Source organism: Varanus komodoensis, unplaced genomic scaffold (assembly GCF_004798865.1).
Source record: "Varanus komodoensis strain SLA01 unplaced genomic scaffold, ASM479886v1 scaffold106, whole genome shotgun sequence".
NCBI classification, from domain to species: Eukaryota; Metazoa; Chordata; class Lepidosauria; order Squamata; family Varanidae; genus Varanus; species Varanus komodoensis.
Window position 1 is genome coordinate 286950 of NW_025335301.1, and position 17609 is coordinate 304558.

Sequence of the window (17609 nt, forward strand, 5' to 3'; positions counted from 1 at the left end):
TGGCATGGTCCGCAGCTGACGCCAGGCTTACTTTGGTCTTCAGCGTCACTCGGGCTCTGGCTCAAGCGGGGTTTGCTAATTACGCCCAAGAGCAGGCTGGTGCAGTGGCCTCTTTGCAGCGGTTGCAAATGGATGCTGGTTTGTGAAACGTGACCACACGCTGCTCTCCAGGGAAAGAAGCTGCGGCCCTTTCCCCAGATTCAATGCATGTGGACCAACTGGGATGCATTCACCACAGGCCTGCAAGCAGCGGCCGGAGAATGTCTCTTCAGCTCAGTAAAGCCAGAGGAGGGCTCAGTTTGCAGCATCTGGAGTGATGTGATCTCTCCGCTGATCTTCACTTGGAGACCCGGATGCAGCGGAAGTGATTCTGCCCACAAGTGGCCGGCCGCTCTGCTCCAGGGGGTGTTCCTGGAGGGGCCCTGCAGCGTCTCCAGGCAGGCCTGCTGAGCTGAGCTGTGCAGAAAGGAGCAGCCTCCTTTCTGCACAAAGCAGGCCTGGAAGTGCTTCTTGACTTAGTGGGACCCGATTCTTCACCATGGCTCACAGAGGAAATGTACAGCCAGCCAGCCAGCCGTGGGTGCTGCACATGCCTTCAAAGGGCCGCAGTGCCGGGCGAGCCACCCCTGTGACAAGGTGCCCCCTGGAGCCCCGCAGTGCTGCTCCAGTGAAGCAGCCTTCCACAGCTTGGTGCCCTCCAGCTGGTTTGACCTGCAGCTCCCAGCATCCCCGACTGCTGGGGCTGCCAGGACAGACACAGAATAGCAGACCTGGAAGGGCACCGGCCCGCCAGCTCCTGAACACCTCTGGTGGGGGAGAGCCACAGCCAGCCACGCTCTAACAGGCCCGCTCTGCTGTGACGGCAGAGCAGCCGGGCCAGTGGCAGCCAGTCTGGAGTTGACGCCTCCTCCTGCGAGAATGCCACTTGAGCAGATGCCCAGGCTTTCTCCTGCACAACAGCCTGGTCTCCCCTGCAGCCCTCAGTGGCTGATTCCATCCTGATGAGAGCGAGGAACTTACTTGCCCAGGTGGACACCAAAGCAAGGACTGCTTTGGTGACAGCGCAGCCGTTCACATCTCTTCCCTGCCCACCCCCTTTCTGCCTTCTCCCACGGTCTTTGTCCATGGAAAAGGATACGTGACAATCCCCGCCAGGAGCCAATAATCGTGCCTCCGATGCCAGATATCGTAAATCTTCCCGGAGGAGATGGCTGCCTTCTCCTCATTCTGCCACAGTGTGTGCAACTCTAAACAGCCAAGCAAAGAAACACTCTGCTCAGCCACGGGACGTCTTCGGTGCTTGTTCGGCGCTTGGCGACCAGAACTGCAAGCGACAACTTGGTAACGCCTCACCCTTTTCTCGGTGATCTTTGCAAAACTTTAGGAGAATTCTGCTCAGGAGCTGAATTCTGTTCCAGAATATTGGGAAAGGGGGGCAAAAGAAGTGAGGCCAAAATCCACAAATATCAGCATGTTTGGGTTTAAATGTCTTTCTGGCTGCACATCAACTTTCTTTGAATGGGGGCAGGACTGCGCAAGAGTCAGGAAACGGGTGAAGAAGGGCTGCGTGGACAACGGGCTGATCTTCTGGGGATGTACAGAAAGCCAAAGCGAGCCCCCTCGAGTGCCGGACTGGCTGCCCAGCCCTACAGCCCTGCTTGGCTTTTATTCTAGTCAGGTGCACGTGTGCGGAGAGTGCGGCCATGGGGGCAACCGTGACCCCTTCCCCACTCTAGCCTCCGTTCCGCGTACCCACCCGGCATGGTGGAAGCCTCACCTTGGTGAGTGTGGCCAGAAGAGCTGTGGAGCCCACCTGAGGATCGCTCCCGCAAAGGCCACTCATGCCCTGCGCAAGCAGCCCAGAAGTGCGGCAGGGGCGAGTGGGGCGGAATGCCCCGAGCAGCGCTTCTGCTCCTGCTCCGCACAGCCACAGGGCCTTCCGTGGGAGGGGCCCACGCAGCGCCAGCACTGTGAGAAGGAACGAGGGCAACTGGTGCCCAGGGAGCGGGGACTGGGTGCGCACGGCACTTGCTGGCCCCTCGCATTCCCTGGCCAGGCCCAGCCCGTGCGCTGCAAAGGCAACAGGATGAGTGTCTGGGAAATGACTTCATCCAGTCACCGCAGGTTCCTGTGGGCCCGAAGGAAGCCCGGGCCTCGACTCTTTCCCATCAGCCCTCCACTGCGTGGAAAGAAATTCTGCCCCCTTTTGCATGGGGGTCTGCCGGACCATTTCAGCGCTCTCAGTGCAGCTCAGTTCCTGCCCCCACGGAGATCTGACATGCCCTCTGCATACATCATACGCACTTAAGAAGGGCATTGCTGGATCAGAGCTGAGTTCAGTGCCCCTTCCCATAGGGGCTGTCCCAAAGCCCACAAGCAGGGCTGGAGCGCACTAGCACCTCCTTACCCACGCTCCCCAGCAATTGGGGCACCCGGCACACTGCAACGGCGAGCCATCCGGACTGGGAGCCATCCGGACTGGACAAGCCTTCTCCTCCACGGGCTTGTCCAGCTCCCATGAAAGGTGCCCACATAGGTGGCCAAGTCTGCATCTTCCGAGCACGAATGCCATGGCTTAACTCTGCCATTCTGGCCTTGCCTCGTTCCAACCTGCCTCTCCCAGGACGGGTAATGGGGCTGCATCCCTGCACCCAGCGCGGGCATTTAATTTCCTCATTCCTGATGCCAAGGTGGCAGACTCGACCTGTGCAGAGAGCACATCTCCACATGGGCCCCTCTTCTGGGCTCGCTGCCTGGGGCGGGGAATTCTACTGGGTTTCCGCATCTGGTGGGAGAGGTCCATGCAACCAGGGAGCGGCCGAGTGACACGCCCTCAAGAGTCTGGGCGCAAGAACCAATCCTTGTAAGCCGCCCAGAGAAGCTCCCGGTTATGGGGCGGCATAGAAACAGAAATAAATAAATACCAAACCAATCCTGGTCACCCCAAGGCAGGGGACTGCTGCTTGTACCTGTGAAACCCCCATCTGCAATATTGAACATAAACCGGACGCTGGTCCTGTCATCCTTTTTCCCATCCTCCTCGTCCTCTTTTTCACCATTCTGTTGAACTTCCGCTGGCTCCATTTCTTCTGCCCTGGTGTCTTCTGCGGGAAAAAGCACCGGGAACAGCTGGTTGGGGGGCGGGGTCTGCAGGGCAGGGGGACTGGACCGGCTCCTCCTGGGAGGCGCTGCCCTGATCCTGCCCCAGCTGGCGAGGGTCTGGCCGCGGGGAGCGCCGGGGACACCACTTTGCTGCCCCCCTCCTCACCCACAAGGACGAGGAACCAGGAACGCCTCCCCCATGTTGCTTTTCAGGAGCCACCTCTGGATTCTTCTACAGGGCAGGCAGGCCAAGCTACAGCACTCTGGGATGCTCCTTTGGCCTCAGAAAGTGGAGGGAGAAGGCCGAGGCAGGAACACTTCGCTCCCACCAGCCTCTGAGAGCCCGCTGCAGTGATCACAGTGTGGCAGGGGGCTGCTGCTGGGAAGCCCCCAGTTTCACCCTGGCATCTCCAGGCCGGCTGAGAACGATCTCCGCCTGGAGCCCCGGAGAAGCTCAGTGCTGGCTCTGGACTGAGCTGGAGGGACCAAGGGGCGAGGCGACTTCCGGGCGGACCCCAGAGCCGTGCGGCACCCTCGGGACTCGCCGGTTTCTTCTGGGGGAAGCTTGCCTGCACTGCCACCCCATTCATCGGGGCACAGACTAGCCCAGGATCACCTGCAGCCAGAGGTGCGCTTCTGCAGCGTGCTGGGGCCATTGCTACGGGGCCATGGGCCCCTCCAGGGATGCAGAAGCCGGCTCAACCCAGAGCCACATTCCATTTTGAAGAAGCCTGAGGGACTGCATCCCAGCAGTGGGCGGGGCTGGAGGCAAAGTGGGAGGAGCCAGATGCCTGCACGTTACAGCCATTTTTTTACTGCTCAGAAGAGGCGTTTCAGCCTCTGAAGTGGGAACAAACTGCACAAAGCCAGGAAACACTCCCAAGACTCCAAAGCGGCTGGGAAAGGGGCTCAGCCTGGCACGGCCCGCCCTGGACTCCTCGACTGGGTCCCCACGCAGCACAAGGGTGGCTCCCACACGGCTCCCAGCTGCCACCACCGTTGGAGGGTTTGCCTGCTGCTTCAAGTCACTCCTGCCCACTCATTGCAGTAGCGCAGCTGCGCCCAGTCGCCCGCCTGCCCCTCCCTCTGCCTCTAGAGCTGAGCAGCATTAGGCCAACTTGCGTCAGCCGTCCTTCCTCCACCTGCTGCTCACCAGGTGTAGCCACGCTGGTTGGAAGGATGGGAGCTGTAGTCCAGCATACCTGGCTGGCACTGGAGCAGGGAGTATGCCGCATGCACACAAGTGCGGGTTCTCACCCTGTTGCGGTTGAAGTTTGGCCAGTTTGGGCGACGGAGAATCTTAAGCATGCAGTCCCGGAGAGGTGGCTTTTACCTGGCCTGGGCTCTTTGCCACCTCCGGTGCAGGGGCCAGTATCCGAGGGCGAGCTTTCCACAGGTGCCTCGTTCTCCTGGGAGGCTTCACCTGCAGGAGCTGGGCAGGTGGAGGGGTTGCGGGACAAGGGGAAGAAAGCAGAGCTTCGACAGTAAGCTGGCAAGGTGCAGGCTGTGATTTCCATCTGACTGGATGCCCACAAAAAGCTCGACGGAGCCCTTTCTGGCCCACCCAAGGGGCCCCGTCTGGCTCTCGGACTGCGCCAGAGCAACGCAGGAGGGCTGGGGGTCAGCGACCTGGCTCCTTTGGCTCTTCCAGGGCAAACAGCTGGCTGCAGTGGTGCTGCTGACCAAGGCTGGAGAGCTGCACCAGTCCTTGGGGCTTGTGTAGGAAGGCCTGCCACCTGATCAGCTAACTGGGCCAAAATGGGCCCTGTGACAACAGCTTAGAAGCCTTTTCAGTCTTGAGAGACAAGACAGGGCCTGGCTCTTGGCCTGAGCAGCCGCACAACTGACACAGCCCACTTGGAAGAAGAAATGTGCGTGTTACAGACTGCATTCATGTTGCTGTTGCTGAATTTGGCTTTTTCAGCCCCTTGGGACCAAAGGATGCACGATATGGACAGTCTGCATTCAGATCCCCCAGAGATTTGGGCTTCCTAAAACTTTCATCAGCCACAGGTTGGAAGGGGATGCAATTGGATCAGGTTTCGAAGGGATGGAGCATTTAACCATTTCACCTGCAAAGTGTCACTTGTGGCCCGCCTGGAGAAAACAAATGGCTCAGGTGCACTACAGGTTACTGCTTTGGCTTCCCAGCAGGGCTCACCTCCAAGCTGCTCTGGAGGGCAGAGATGCATTTTTTAAAACTCGCTTGTGTTGTGGAGTTTTACATCCTGCCTTTTTGCCTCTTGCAAGAAACCCAAGACAGCTTGCAGAATCCTCCTTCTCCATTTTATCCTCACAACAGCCCTCTGAGGTAGGCTCAGCTGGGAGTCAGTGACTGGCCCAAAGCCACCCTAGGAGCTTCAAGGCTGAGCAGTGGCTGGAACCCGGATCTCCTACGTCTCAGGGAGATGAGGGACACCAAGCAGCTCCTGCCTCGCGGCTGTTCCAACCTTCCCCGCCACAGCAGCAAAGCTGCATTGCACCCGCCCTTCTACCACCTCTCAGCCACGGTGCATGCCCAGGCTGGACGCGCACATGGTGGGCATGTCGTGAGCTGAGCCGGCTGGAGCCGGGGGTCAGACTAGATGGCCCGGGAGACCCCTTCTGGCTCGCTCTGTTCCTGTGTTTCTATTATGCATTTCGCATGAGCATCTACATATCACCTAATCTACTAAATTGTCCCCATGGTTCCAGGCTTGCAACGGTCCTCCCCGGAATCCAGTACTTTTCCCTCCACCCTTTTTCCACCCGTCTTCGCATGCCCAGCCCTCGCACAGAAGCCTGATTTTGCAACAGCCACCCTCCTTCCACAGCAGGTGAACCACGGCCACGTGTCTCACGTGCCAAGGAGGGCTGCTGCTCACACAGGCGGCATGTGGGCTTGCTTCCCGGCGGGCGGTGACTGCGCGAATGCTCGGCATACTTGCCATGGGGTTGGCCTCCCAGCTGCAAGAAAGTCGACCGGAGTCTGGGGAGCCAAACCCAGAGGATCCAGTGGATTCCCACCCTGGAGAGGGATTCCTCACATATCCATAGTTCCAGCAACTCCTGCCATGCACCCATCCTCAGGTGTGGGTTCTCATGATGGCAACAGGGCCTTCGCTATCGGAGTCGGCGATTTAAAAACAAACCCCTCCCTTTCCTTCCAGGGGCTCCGCACGGCTCTGCCCGGCCCCCGGGTCGTTCAGCTACAGAACAGGCCTGAGACCAGATGACCAGCCTCAGCGAGCTTCTGGCTCTGGACCTCCCCAGCACCAGGCCAGTGCTCCCAGCACCACACTGCACTGACTGTCTCTGTGGGGCAGACCGTCCCACGCAACCCACCCTGTGGCCCATTGTGTGGACGCCCAGGCTCCCACCGTGGCCCCTCCCCACCCCCAGCCAGCCACGGCGGCTTCCCCATGCACCTTTAGCCAGCTGCTCCTTGTGAGGGTTGGCCTTCTCGACCTCGTCTGTGGCCTCCTCTCCGGCTTTCTCTGGGCTCTCAAGCAGCTCATCCTTGTCGCTGCTCCTGGTCTTCTCCCCACTCAGCAGCACCTGAATGCGACGGACACCCTTCTTCATTGCAGGCCCCTGGAGACCCTGCACCTCCCTTGCTGCACTGCTCGCAGGGGAGAAGGCAATCCGGAGGCGCACCGGAGGCACCTCCCCTCTCTGGCAACTCCTTGCTCTGCATACGCCGCCTGACTGGAAAGGGGCAAACCCAGAACAGAGGCTCCTATGGGGAGCTCCTTGGATGCATCTCACAGCTCCCCCAGGCGCACTATAGGCCTCCGCCGTATAAGGGGGCTGCTCGATGTATCACTGCAGGCACCTCTGCTTTTAGCCTCCCTCCTTCAAATTAGGGATAGGTTTCTCTCCCATCCCCTTTTAAACTACTGTCATTGTCACATTGCATTGATGTCCTGTTTTTCTTCTTCTTCTTGGAAGGAACCCAGGTAGCTTACATAGCTCCATTTTATCCCCATAACAACAGCCTTGTGAGGTAGGCTGAGTCTGACTGACTGGCCCAAAGTCACCAGTGAGCTCCATGGCTGAGTGGGGACCAGAGCCTGGACTCTCACCCCAGACCACCCAGGCTCACCCTGAGCAGTGACGTTCAAGAAGAACCATTGAATGGGCACAGCTCCAACTGCAGTAGACCCCAAATCACTTACGGTGAGGTAGGTGAGCTTCTGACCGGAAAATGACATCCAAGATCGCTAAGCCCAGGTATAACCATTGAGCATGCATGCATCCCTGTGGCTCCTGGGAAAGCACCCCAGAGGCCACGCGAAACCTTGCAGAGAGGTCACATTTCTTTTGAGGGCTGAATTCGATGTCCAAGAAGCGCTTGGGGGCGGCATTCCAGAGGGGGCAGGACCGAAGGCCAGGGGCCAAATGAGGCCAAAATCACCAGGTGCTTTTAGCTTACAGCTCTTGCTGCTAGTCACGAAACCTTTGGAAAGGTGCTTTAGAAGGGGAAAGACCTGCACAGAAGCCAGGAGACCACCCATGGCTGGGGGCTGCGGGAAAGACGCATGGCCTCCAGGGAACCCAAGGCCTGGGCCGGAATCAGATCGCCAGGGAGAGAGAGTGGGAGAACAGGACCTGGCCAGGCAGGGACAGCAGGAGCCAGCCTGCCGGGCCACAGCCTCCCAGCGCTCTGAGAGGCCAAGCTGCCCCAGCCGGACTCGGTGAAGGGGATGAGGGTGTGTCTGAGCGGAGGCAGAATCCTTTGCGGGCACCCCTTACCTGGTTTTCCCGGGGCTTCTTGGCCCTCTGCTCCCCTTGCTCCTTCTCCTCGGCCGCCCCCGAGGGTGGTGGGTCTGCTTTGTCTAAAACAGAGCCATGATGGAAAATGTGCAGGCCCCGCATGTGGCATGGGGATCTGAAGCTGCCCCACGCAGCCACGGGGCAGAGGGGTCTACCTTGCTGCGCTGTGGGGGGGCCCTGCCCGTGAGCCGGGCTGGCCGGGACAGGCGTGCTCGGGTCTGAGGAGGGAGCCCTGCTGCACTTCGTGCCGCCCGCCGTGCCGAGCTCAGGGGTGCTGCACTTCCCGTTGATCAGCTCGAATTCTTGAACCTGCAAGAAGCGGAGGTGCAGAACGGGCAGCATGAGAGGAGCAGGCCTGTGGGGAGACACCATAACAGATGTACGTGGGCCAGAAGACCCTCCGCCCAGACCCCTGCCTGGCCCTCGGCATGTTCTGCGGAAGGGCTGCTTTAAGGCCGCTCTTGTGTCCATACATGGAACTGCGCCACATAAAAGCAACCAAGCCTCACTCAGGGGTCCGATTCCAAGCAGATCTGCCAGGAGTGATGCTGTTTTTACAATGGTTTCTAATTGTGTTTTAATGCATTTGTTTATTGTTGCTTTTATAAAGTTTTATTAGGGATTCTAAGTCACTCAGAGGGCCATTTTTGGTAGAACATGAACCAAAAAATGTAGAACACCCCTCCATGGCTGGCTGGAGCCTGCTGGAATTTGGAGGCTGAGTTTCTGTCTTTCTGCAGTAAATCATCAGAGTGACAAAGCTAAGCACCTGTTGGGAGAGGAAATCCGCAGCCTAGCATTGAAATATGTATGGATGAAATGTGTTTATTCTTGTACTGGAAATGTTAGCGATAAAAATAAGACAAGCCTCAAAAATTAAAGGCTTAAAAGTAGACGGGGAAGAATACAAAATGAAATGCTATGCTGATGACATAGTCTTGACCATTTTAAATGCACATCGATCTATACAATATATAATTGACCAAATTTAAAAATGTGTATTTTATTCAGACTATATCAAGAAGAAGAAAACTAAAATTTTGTTAAAGTTTGCAATGAAACACGACTCTTTTGGCTCTTGCCTCTTGGCAGAGCAGCCGAGCAGCAGAGGCACAGGCTGGGAGAGGGCTGAGTGGCCAGGGGACTGGCGAGGGCAAGGCAGGGGCTGGGCAGAGGAGCAGGAGCAGTGGAGAGGAAAGGGGCGGGGCCAGAGGGGCCAGGAGGAAGCAGGGGGTGGGGCCACCGGCCTGAGGGACTGACAAGGCCGCGCTCAGCCACTGCCAGCCCTTTTGGCTCTGGCCTCTTGCCTCTTGGCAGAGCAGCAGAGCAGCAGAGGCACAGGCTGGGAGAGAGGCTGCGTGGCCAGGGGACTGGCGAAGGCAAGGCAGGGGCTGGGCAGGGGAGCACAGGGCCAGGAGCAGCGGAGAGGAAGGGGGCGGGGCCAGAGGGGCCAGAGGGGCCAGGAGGAAGCAGGGGGCGGGGCCACCGGCCTGAGGGACTGACAAGGCCGCGCTCAGCCACTGCCAGCCTTTGGGCTCTGGCCTCTTGGCGTTGCCCCTTGTCTGTGGCCCTTCGCTGTGGTCCGGGCTGCCCGGGACTCCCTTCCCTGAGACACAGAGGGTTGTTCGGTTGTTTTGTTTGTTTGTTTGTTTGTGCTGCGCTGTGCTTTGTTTTTCTTCCAATTTAAATTTAAGCTTGTTTTATCCTTGCGTGTGTGTGCGAGTGGGTTTTCGTCTGGGAGAACTGGGCGAGTGAGGGGAAATGCAGGACTCACAAGGCAGGGGACCAAGGTAGGGTCTCGGAAGGGATACCGATGGCAGACCAGGAGATGGCCTTGGCGGGAGTCACGGGTGTTGCTGCCGCTGCGAGAGCTGCAACATGTTCGCCCTTCTCCCCCAGGAGAGGCAGGGATGCGCTTGCCCTTGGTGCAAGATGGTGACCCTGCTAGAAGAGGAGGTGAGGTGCCTGAGGGCCGAGAGAGCCCTCCAGGCCCCCCCAGAGCAGCCCTCTTCTGGACAGAGGGTTGAGGGAGGGGCCATGGGAGGAGCAGCCGCGGAGACTTGGAGGCATGTCACCCACAGAAGGGGGAGGCCAGCACGGCCTCCTCCTCCTCCTGGCACCAATCTGGAGCTGGGAAACAGGTTCTCTCCACTTGGGGAGGCTGGGGCTAATGAGGCCTCGGGGGACCAGCAGGACCCCCAGCCTGGGACGTCAGGCGGCAAGGGGGCTGCTGCAGGAGAGGCGAGGGCCAGGGCACGGCCGCCCACCACCACCGGGAAGACCCGTTGGTGGGTGATTGTTGTTGGGGACTCCCTGCTGAGGAGCACTGAGCCGGCGGTGTGCCGCCCCAACCTGGAGACAAGGGAGGTTTGCTGCCTGCCGGGCGCATGCATCCAGCATGTGAAGGACAGAGTGGAGCATCTTGTTCGCTCCGGGGGTCACCAGCCGCTGCTGGCGATCCATGTGGGCACAAACAATGTGGCCAGGCAGGGTGTGGTTGGGACCACCAGGGACTTTGAGGCCTTGGGGAAGAAACTCAGGGAGCTAAAGGCCCAAGTAGCCTTCTTGTCAATCTTACCTGTCCGGGGATTTGGGCCAGGAAGGGACAGGAGGGCCTCCGAGGTGAATGGCCAGCTTAGGGTGTGGTGCCAGAAGGAACGCTTCAGGTTCCTCGACCATGGCACTCAGTTTCTTGCCAATGGACTTCTGGCAAGGGATGGGTTACACCTCACGAGGATGGGGAAAAGGTCCTTTGGAGATGCTCTAGCGAGCTGTGTCCGGAAGACTTTAAACTGGGGGGGGGGGGGGGGGTTCAGGCCCCCCAGAAACGTGTTTGACATGTACATGGTGGGCATGTCATGACCGGAGCTGGCTGGAGCCGGGGGTCAGACTAGATGGCCCGGGAGGCACCTTCTGACTCAGTCTGTTTCTATGTTTCTCTGAAGAGGAAAGGATAAAAAATTAACTTCAAATCCAGTGAAATGTTTAGGGATAAACATAACAGACATAATGACAGATTATTTTAAGATAATGATAAAACAATGTGAATGAAGGTTCAAAAAGATCTACAAAATGGACTAAATTAAATGTATCATGGTTAGGAAGAATTTCTATTTTAAAAAATGAATATATTATCCAATTTGATTTTATTTCAGATGATACCAATTTCTATACTGGGAAAAACTCTCCAAGAGTGGCAAAGACAACTGAGTACTTTTATTTGAAATGGTAAAAAGCTAATGATTAGATTTAAAATTCTTCAAGAGAGAGCCAGTGTGGTGTGGTGGTTAAGAGCGTGGGACTGGGACTTAGACGATCTGGGTTCAAGTCCCCGCTCGGCCATAGAACCAGCTGGGTGACTTTGGGCCAGTCACAGACTCTCAGCCCAACCTGCCTCACAGGGTTGTTGTTGTGGGGAGAAGATGGAGGAGGAGATGTGAGCTGCCTTGAGCCCTTTGGGGAAAAAGGCAGGATATAAATTGAAAAATGAAATGAAATGAAGATGAAAAGAGAGAAAAGAGATCTTGCAGTACCTAATTTAAAACTATATTATTACACAGCCAGTTTGGTTTGGACTTCAGACTGATTTAAAAATGTTAATGCTAGGTTAATGAAGCTAGAAATAGCAGATCTTGAAGAAGGAATTCCCAAAGAGTCAGTTAAAAAGGACTTGACATCAAACAATAACCATGTACTAAGAGATGGCTTAATAAAAATTTGGTATTCTATGGGAAGAAATAGCCCTCGAATTTCTCCTTTGATTCCCCAGCTGAAGCAAATGGAAAGTATTCAAGGAAAAACAATGATCTTAGAACTTACAGGGATACGATTGTTCAACAAGGACAAATTAAGCCTTGGCTGCAATCAAAAGATAAAGGGGTAAATATAGAATGGCTTGTTTATTTCCAATTGGTTTCAAGATTGAAAGCGGAATTCCAATCAGGGAAAGGAACTGTAAGAGCCCTGATGGAACTTGAAAAGCTGATTACACAAGGGAAGGATCGTTCTCTTTACAAGCAGTCACTCCAATCTGACACTGAAACTCAACAAGTTAAGAAATGTATGATAATCTGGACACAGAACCTTGGAAATGAAATATTGCCCTGCCAATGTTTATGGAAAAAGACATAAAATTCACAGCCAGTCAAGCACCAAAAGAAAATTGGTATAAAATGCTTTTTTGGTGGTATATTACCCTGAAAGATATAGAGAAAATGGACAGGAATTATAATGGAAAACGGTGAAAATGTTAAAAAGTAGGTGGGACTTTCTACCATATGTGGTGGAGTTTTGGTAAAATTAAAAAAATTTGGAAGATTTCATTTAAGAAAACAGCAAAAAAATTTAAAAGGAAGCTGGGCAGCTCCCCCCAAGGATAGTCGTAGGGTGGGGGCATTGAGGAGAGCCACGCATGAAGGAATTGTTACATTCACCCACCTTCTTCCTCACCAGAGACATCACCCCGATGCGTGTCAGCACATGTTGGCGGGACAGCCCCTCCCGGGGGACGCCGTCGGCAAAGGTCTCTGCACCATCTGCCCCGGGCTCACACAGATGCCTCATGAACAGGGACACGTAAGCTCTGAGGAGGAAAGGAGAGGGAGGGTGGACCCAGAGCCGGAGGCCTAGCCTGGAGAGGCATGGGCCGGGGAGCCACCGGCACTCCGTTGAACCTCCACAGCCAGAGGCAATCTACCCCTAGGAGGCAGGCATGGAAGAGGAGTGTGGCCTTCATGACCAGCCTCTGAGCCAAGCAGCTCATGACAGTGTGGGATGAGACACTCTTGGGCCTCGGCAGGTATGTGGGCGGGAAGTAAGTGCCGGCTGTGACAGCACGAAACAGAGCCCTGCACAGCACTGAGAAGAGACGCGGACTGCATGGCTGCAACACTGGGCCACATGCCAGGGTTCCCCGCAACCCCCTGCTTCTGAGCACCTGGCCTGGTGAGGCGTTCTGGAGAACTCAAAAGCTCACACGCTCTTTTGTGGCATTTGCTGGTCCTAACAGTGCTGTTGCCAAAGGCTCGCGATGGGCTGGATGCAGACCAATAAACTGAAGCAGAATCCTGGCAGGACAGATGGGTCCATGAAGCTGACTCGTGCGCATCCTGGATCGGGTTGCCCTCCCTCCCAGAGACTCAGCTCCTCTTGGGCCCACAGACACCCGTATGCTCCGAGTGCCGTCTGCCCCCCCCCAAGAGGTTCCCTGGGCAGACACAGTGGGGGTGCCACAATCCAGGCCCCACTCGCCTGAGGCTTCAGCTGCAGTGCCTCCCATGCCCCCCCGACCATGGCAGCACGTCTGGGGCTGCCCCTTTTTGGCACGCGACTCCTCACCGAGGGAGCCATGCCGCCTGTTTGCTTCCAGGGCAGGTGCATGGCTTGGGAGAGGGAGCCCCGACCTGCAAGCGTCTTCTTCCCCACCCTGCCTGGTCAGCAAGAGTCTCCTGGCACTTCTGCACGGAAACATGGCTCAGCTGGCATCTTGCAGCGTGGCAGCCCGTTTCTCTGAAAGTGCTGGCTCGGGAGTTCAAGCAGGCACCGACCCTGTGCTCTTCTTCATGGCCTCCGTGCATCACACGTGTGGGTTCTGCACCTGCTCAGACCCCATCGCAGGGAAGAGCTTTGTCTGGAGGGCTTAAACTGATCGGTGGGGACCAGGACCCCCAGAAGCCAGCAGTCGAGATCAGTCACGTGAAGGAACAAGATCAGGGCCTGGCATCATTACTGCACTGAAAGCTCCTGCTGTGCCAGAGAGGATGGGAGGAAGGAGGCAGCTGGGGGAGCAAAGCAGGGGAGTTCACAGGAAAGAGCTGAGATGCATGTACACCAATGCTAGGAGCCTGGGAATCAAGCAGAAAGAGTGCGAGACTCTCCAGGGAATGGTGGGTATGACCCGGTGGGGATCACAGAAACATGGTGGGATGATAAGCAGGACTGGAATGTGAACACGGGGTGGTGGGGTGGAATGCTCTGTTTAGGAAGGACAGGAGGGGAGGGGGTATAGTGCTATATGTTAAGGGAAGCATAGGATGCAATGAGATCGGGAGCAGGGGAGAAGGCGACAGGTAGAGGCGATCCGGGTGAGACGGATGGGACCAGACGGGGGCAGGGACCTGATGGCGGGGTGACGTTATTGCCCAACTGGGAGGGCACCCCCATGGATGAAAAGAGAGGTGGTGAGCAGGAATGGAAGCGAAAAGGACCTGCACATGAAAGGGACAAGTGGACAAAAGGGTGTCATTTCATTGTAAGCCATCCCGAGATGTCAGTGGCAGATGAGTTAGAAAAGCTTTTACTAAATAAATAAATGTCATGAGTGAAGCCGGGGGTCAGAACAGATGGCCCAGGAGCCCCTTCCGACTCACTGTTTTTATGTTGCTAAAAAAGCATACCAGGACAAGGCGGGACGATGCAGAAGGATTCTTTGCAAGGCTAAATATGATGAGCTTGCAAAGATCAAGATAACAAAGAGGGCGTCTACCTTTCTGTAAATAGTAGGGGAAGGGGGGACAGGTGGTGGGGCTGCTTAAAAGCGAAGAAGGGGATCTGGTAACTGATGTAAGGGAACAGGTACAGATGTTAAATGATTATTTTAACAAGGCAGTATTCTCCCCAAGGCAGGTTGGAGGAGATCTACCTGGGGGGCAGATGAGGTTGGGGTTCTGGGGGCACAGATTGGAGTCACCTCCCTAGACATTGAGCAACTCAGGGCCCTGGACATTACAAGGATGTCCAACCTGACAGAGTACTTCAGGAATTGGCAGGGGTACTCTGGCATCTGTTGGCCTTCATTTCTGAGGCCTTGTGGAAACCCGGAGAAGTACGAGAGGGCTGGAGGGTGGCATTTGTGGTTGCAATCTGGGTGTGGCAGTTAAGAGCATGAAGGATGCCACAAGAGGCGAGACGGAGGGAGCTGGGCCTTTTCAGCCTGGAGAAGAGGAGACTCCGAGGGGATCCGTTGGTGACATGCAGGTATGCAAAGGGGTATCACACAGTGGAGGGTTGTGACCGGTTCTCCCCTGTGATGGAGGGAAGGATTTATTTATTTATTGCTTGCTTGCTTGCTTGCATTTATATCCCGTCCTTCCTCCAAGCACTCAGGATGCATTCCAGTGGGGCAAAGGTCAAGGAATCAGGTCTCAGGGATGTCAGGAAGGACTTCCTGATGGTTGGACCCCTAGGAAATGGAATGGGCTTCCACAGGAGGTGGTGGGGCCCCATCACTGGGGGTGTTCTAGGAAAGGTCGGACAACCACAGGTTGGGAATTGCATGAACAGAGCTGGCTGGAGCCGGGGGTCAGACTAGATGGCCTGGGAGACCCCTTCTGACTTGCTCTGTTTCTGTGTTTCTAACTGATAAATCAATATTGCTCAGCAACGTCTTTTGGCTCTGCCATTTGTTTGTTTGTGGTCGTGGTTGCTCATAGGGACTGGTGCGATGTGAGGCGGTTCAGTTCGGTTGTTCCAGTTAACTTTGTGTGTGGGACATCCTGGTCTGGGGTGCACTCTTTAGCCAGTGGCACATAGTGCTTTGCTGACTTCAAGGGGCAACCACTTAGTGGGGGGCTGCCCATTCTGGGGACCGCCCAGTGCACAAAGCAGCCTGCCTTGCTTCTCCGTGGCTTGCGGCAACCTTGAGATGAGGCTTGGCTCATGGGGGGACTCTGGTACCTGACCTCCTTCTCGCTCTTGCCGCGGAGATCCCGCACGAGCCAGTGGGAGTTGAAGGCATCCTGAGGGGGCATCCCCCAGCGCATGATGGCGTTCAAGAAGGCCTTCCGCTGCCGAGCGTTAAAACCCAACACCTGCAAAGAGAGGCGGGAACAGGGGACGGAGGACAAGGCAAGCCACGCCTTCTCTGCTCCTCCCCAGCGCGCTGCCTCTGCTTGTGTCCTTTTGTTAGAGAAAGGAAGGTGCAGACCCTGGAATTGCCCTGGGATGGAATGGACCGCCTGACCCAGCAGGTGCTGCTGTGTCCAGAGCTTACCTCGATGTTCCCGCCCACCCGTGCCAGAAGCGGCGGGAGAGGTTTGTCCCTGTCGCTCTTCAGCTGCCTCCGAGACTGCCTCCGGCCACCTGCAGGCACCAGAGGAGACAAGGCAGTGCCAGGACATGGGAAGGGCCCAGCCTGTGCATGCGGACACCCCCTCGGGGTGACAGTGAAGTGGCCACTGCACGGCACTTGGGCAGAAGGCAGTACAGTTCCCTGTGGAGCTGACCACGAGGACTGTGCTCCGCTTTTGAGAAGCACACGGAAGCCGAGAGGTTAAAAAAAAATAATGGACCCATCCCTCCCTGCCTGGTGTTTCTCTGCTCTTTAAAGGTAAAGTAAAGGTAAAGGTTTCCCCTTGACAAAAGGTCCAGTCATGCCTGACCCTTGGGGGCGGTGCTCATCTCCGTCTCCTGGCTGAGGGAGCCAGCGTTTGTCCGCAGACAGTCTCCGTGGTCGTGTGGCCGGCATGACTGAACACCGAGGTGCACGGAACACTGTTACCTGCCCACTGAAGTGGTACCCTTTTATCTACTTGCATTTGCATGCTTTCGAACTGCAAGGCTGGCAGGAGCTGGGACGGAGCAACGAGAACTCACCCCGTTGTGCAGATTCAAACCGACGACCTTTCAATCAACCAGCCCAGCAGCACAGCGGTTTAAACCACTGCGCCACCTGCAGTCTCTGCTCTTTGGGGTCATACTATCCCAATCACCCCCATTGGAAGGGAAGGCCAAGGGCTCTGTGCAGAACCCCCTGACCTGATCTCCTTGTCCGGCCACCAGAACCGCCCCAGGTTGACGCCAAGATGGGCCTGAGAAGGGAGGCTGCCTTTTTTCTGTATTCTTGCAAGCCAGGTTTTGTAGGGAGGGGATAATAAAGCGAGTGGCCGGAGGAGAAGTACAGGAGGACAGCAGATGTCAGGCAAAGGGGATGCTTTTCCTTTCAGAGTTATGTGGGAGCGAGAATGTCGGGAGGCTGTTCCCATCACTCCCATGGGACAGGTAGCATCTCTCCACTCTCCTCTGGCACTCAGTTGTCCCAAGAGGAAGACCTTCACCCTCCACGCTCAGCTCAGCCCAACCTTGCCACATGCCGCATTCCCCCAGGAAGAAGCTTTTCCGGCCGTGCATCAAGGGCAAGAGCCGAAAGGGCGTGGCTGCAGCCAGAGGTGAGGGACAACGTCCAGGCCACCCCTTCTCCCCCTGCCATCTCCTCTCTTTCTTTGCCTTCTTTAGGCCACCTCCTCCCTCACCCATCTTCCAGTCTGCTCCCCATTTCCTTCTGCCATCCCTTTTTTGATCCCTCACTTTTTCCACCATGCCCAGTGTAAGAAATGGCAGAGAACCACTCCACGAGCAGTGGACGCTTGGAGTCAAAAGCGAACCCTGGGCCTGCTGCGGGTGAAGCAAGGCTGCCTGTGCCAGGCGAATGGGGCCATCAGTCCCCGCTTCCTCCTTTCCGTCTCTGCTCTGATTCTGCCTTGCTCCAATGCCCAAGCTAAACCCAGCAGAGCTCAGAGCTGGTCCTAGGCAGAGTCTCTTCACGGCCCACAAAGTCCCACCAGGATCAGGACGACTCGCCCGGCCCCCGTGCACCTGGCAGGACGGAGGGCTACTGGGAAGGAAAAGGGCACCATCACAAGCGCCCCACTCACTCTGTCCTTCCGGCCTTTCCTCAAAGTCCTCATCCTCATCTTCAGAGCCGATGGAGTATTCGGACTGGTTGTCCGACAGCTCGTCCTGCCACTCTGCCAGAG

General features: G+C 56.4%; 1 protein-coding gene across 1 annotated transcript in view; it reads right to left on the bottom strand.

Annotated features, from left to right (window-relative positions):
• CHD5 (chromodomain helicase DNA binding protein 5) overlaps window positions 1–17609 on the bottom strand; it is an 80695-nt gene that overhangs the window by 13068 nt on the left and 50018 nt on the right. The window contains exons 27-36 of the mRNA XM_044419669.1: window positions 17508–17600; window positions 15848–15936; window positions 15532–15665; window positions 12295–12439; window positions 8013–8166; window positions 7837–7919; window positions 6510–6789; window positions 4436–4525; window positions 2970–3260; window positions 1139–1247 (exon numbers count right to left, since the gene is read on the bottom strand). Coding sequence (XP_044275604.1) covers window positions 1139–1247; window positions 2970–3260; window positions 4436–4525; window positions 6510–6789; window positions 7837–7919; window positions 8013–8166; window positions 12295–12439; window positions 15532–15665; window positions 15848–15936; window positions 17508–17600 — 1468 coding nt within the window. The remainder of the gene's footprint in view (window positions 1–1138; window positions 1248–2969; window positions 3261–4435; window positions 4526–6509; window positions 6790–7836; window positions 7920–8012; window positions 8167–12294; window positions 12440–15531; window positions 15666–15847; window positions 15937–17507; window positions 17601–17609) is intronic.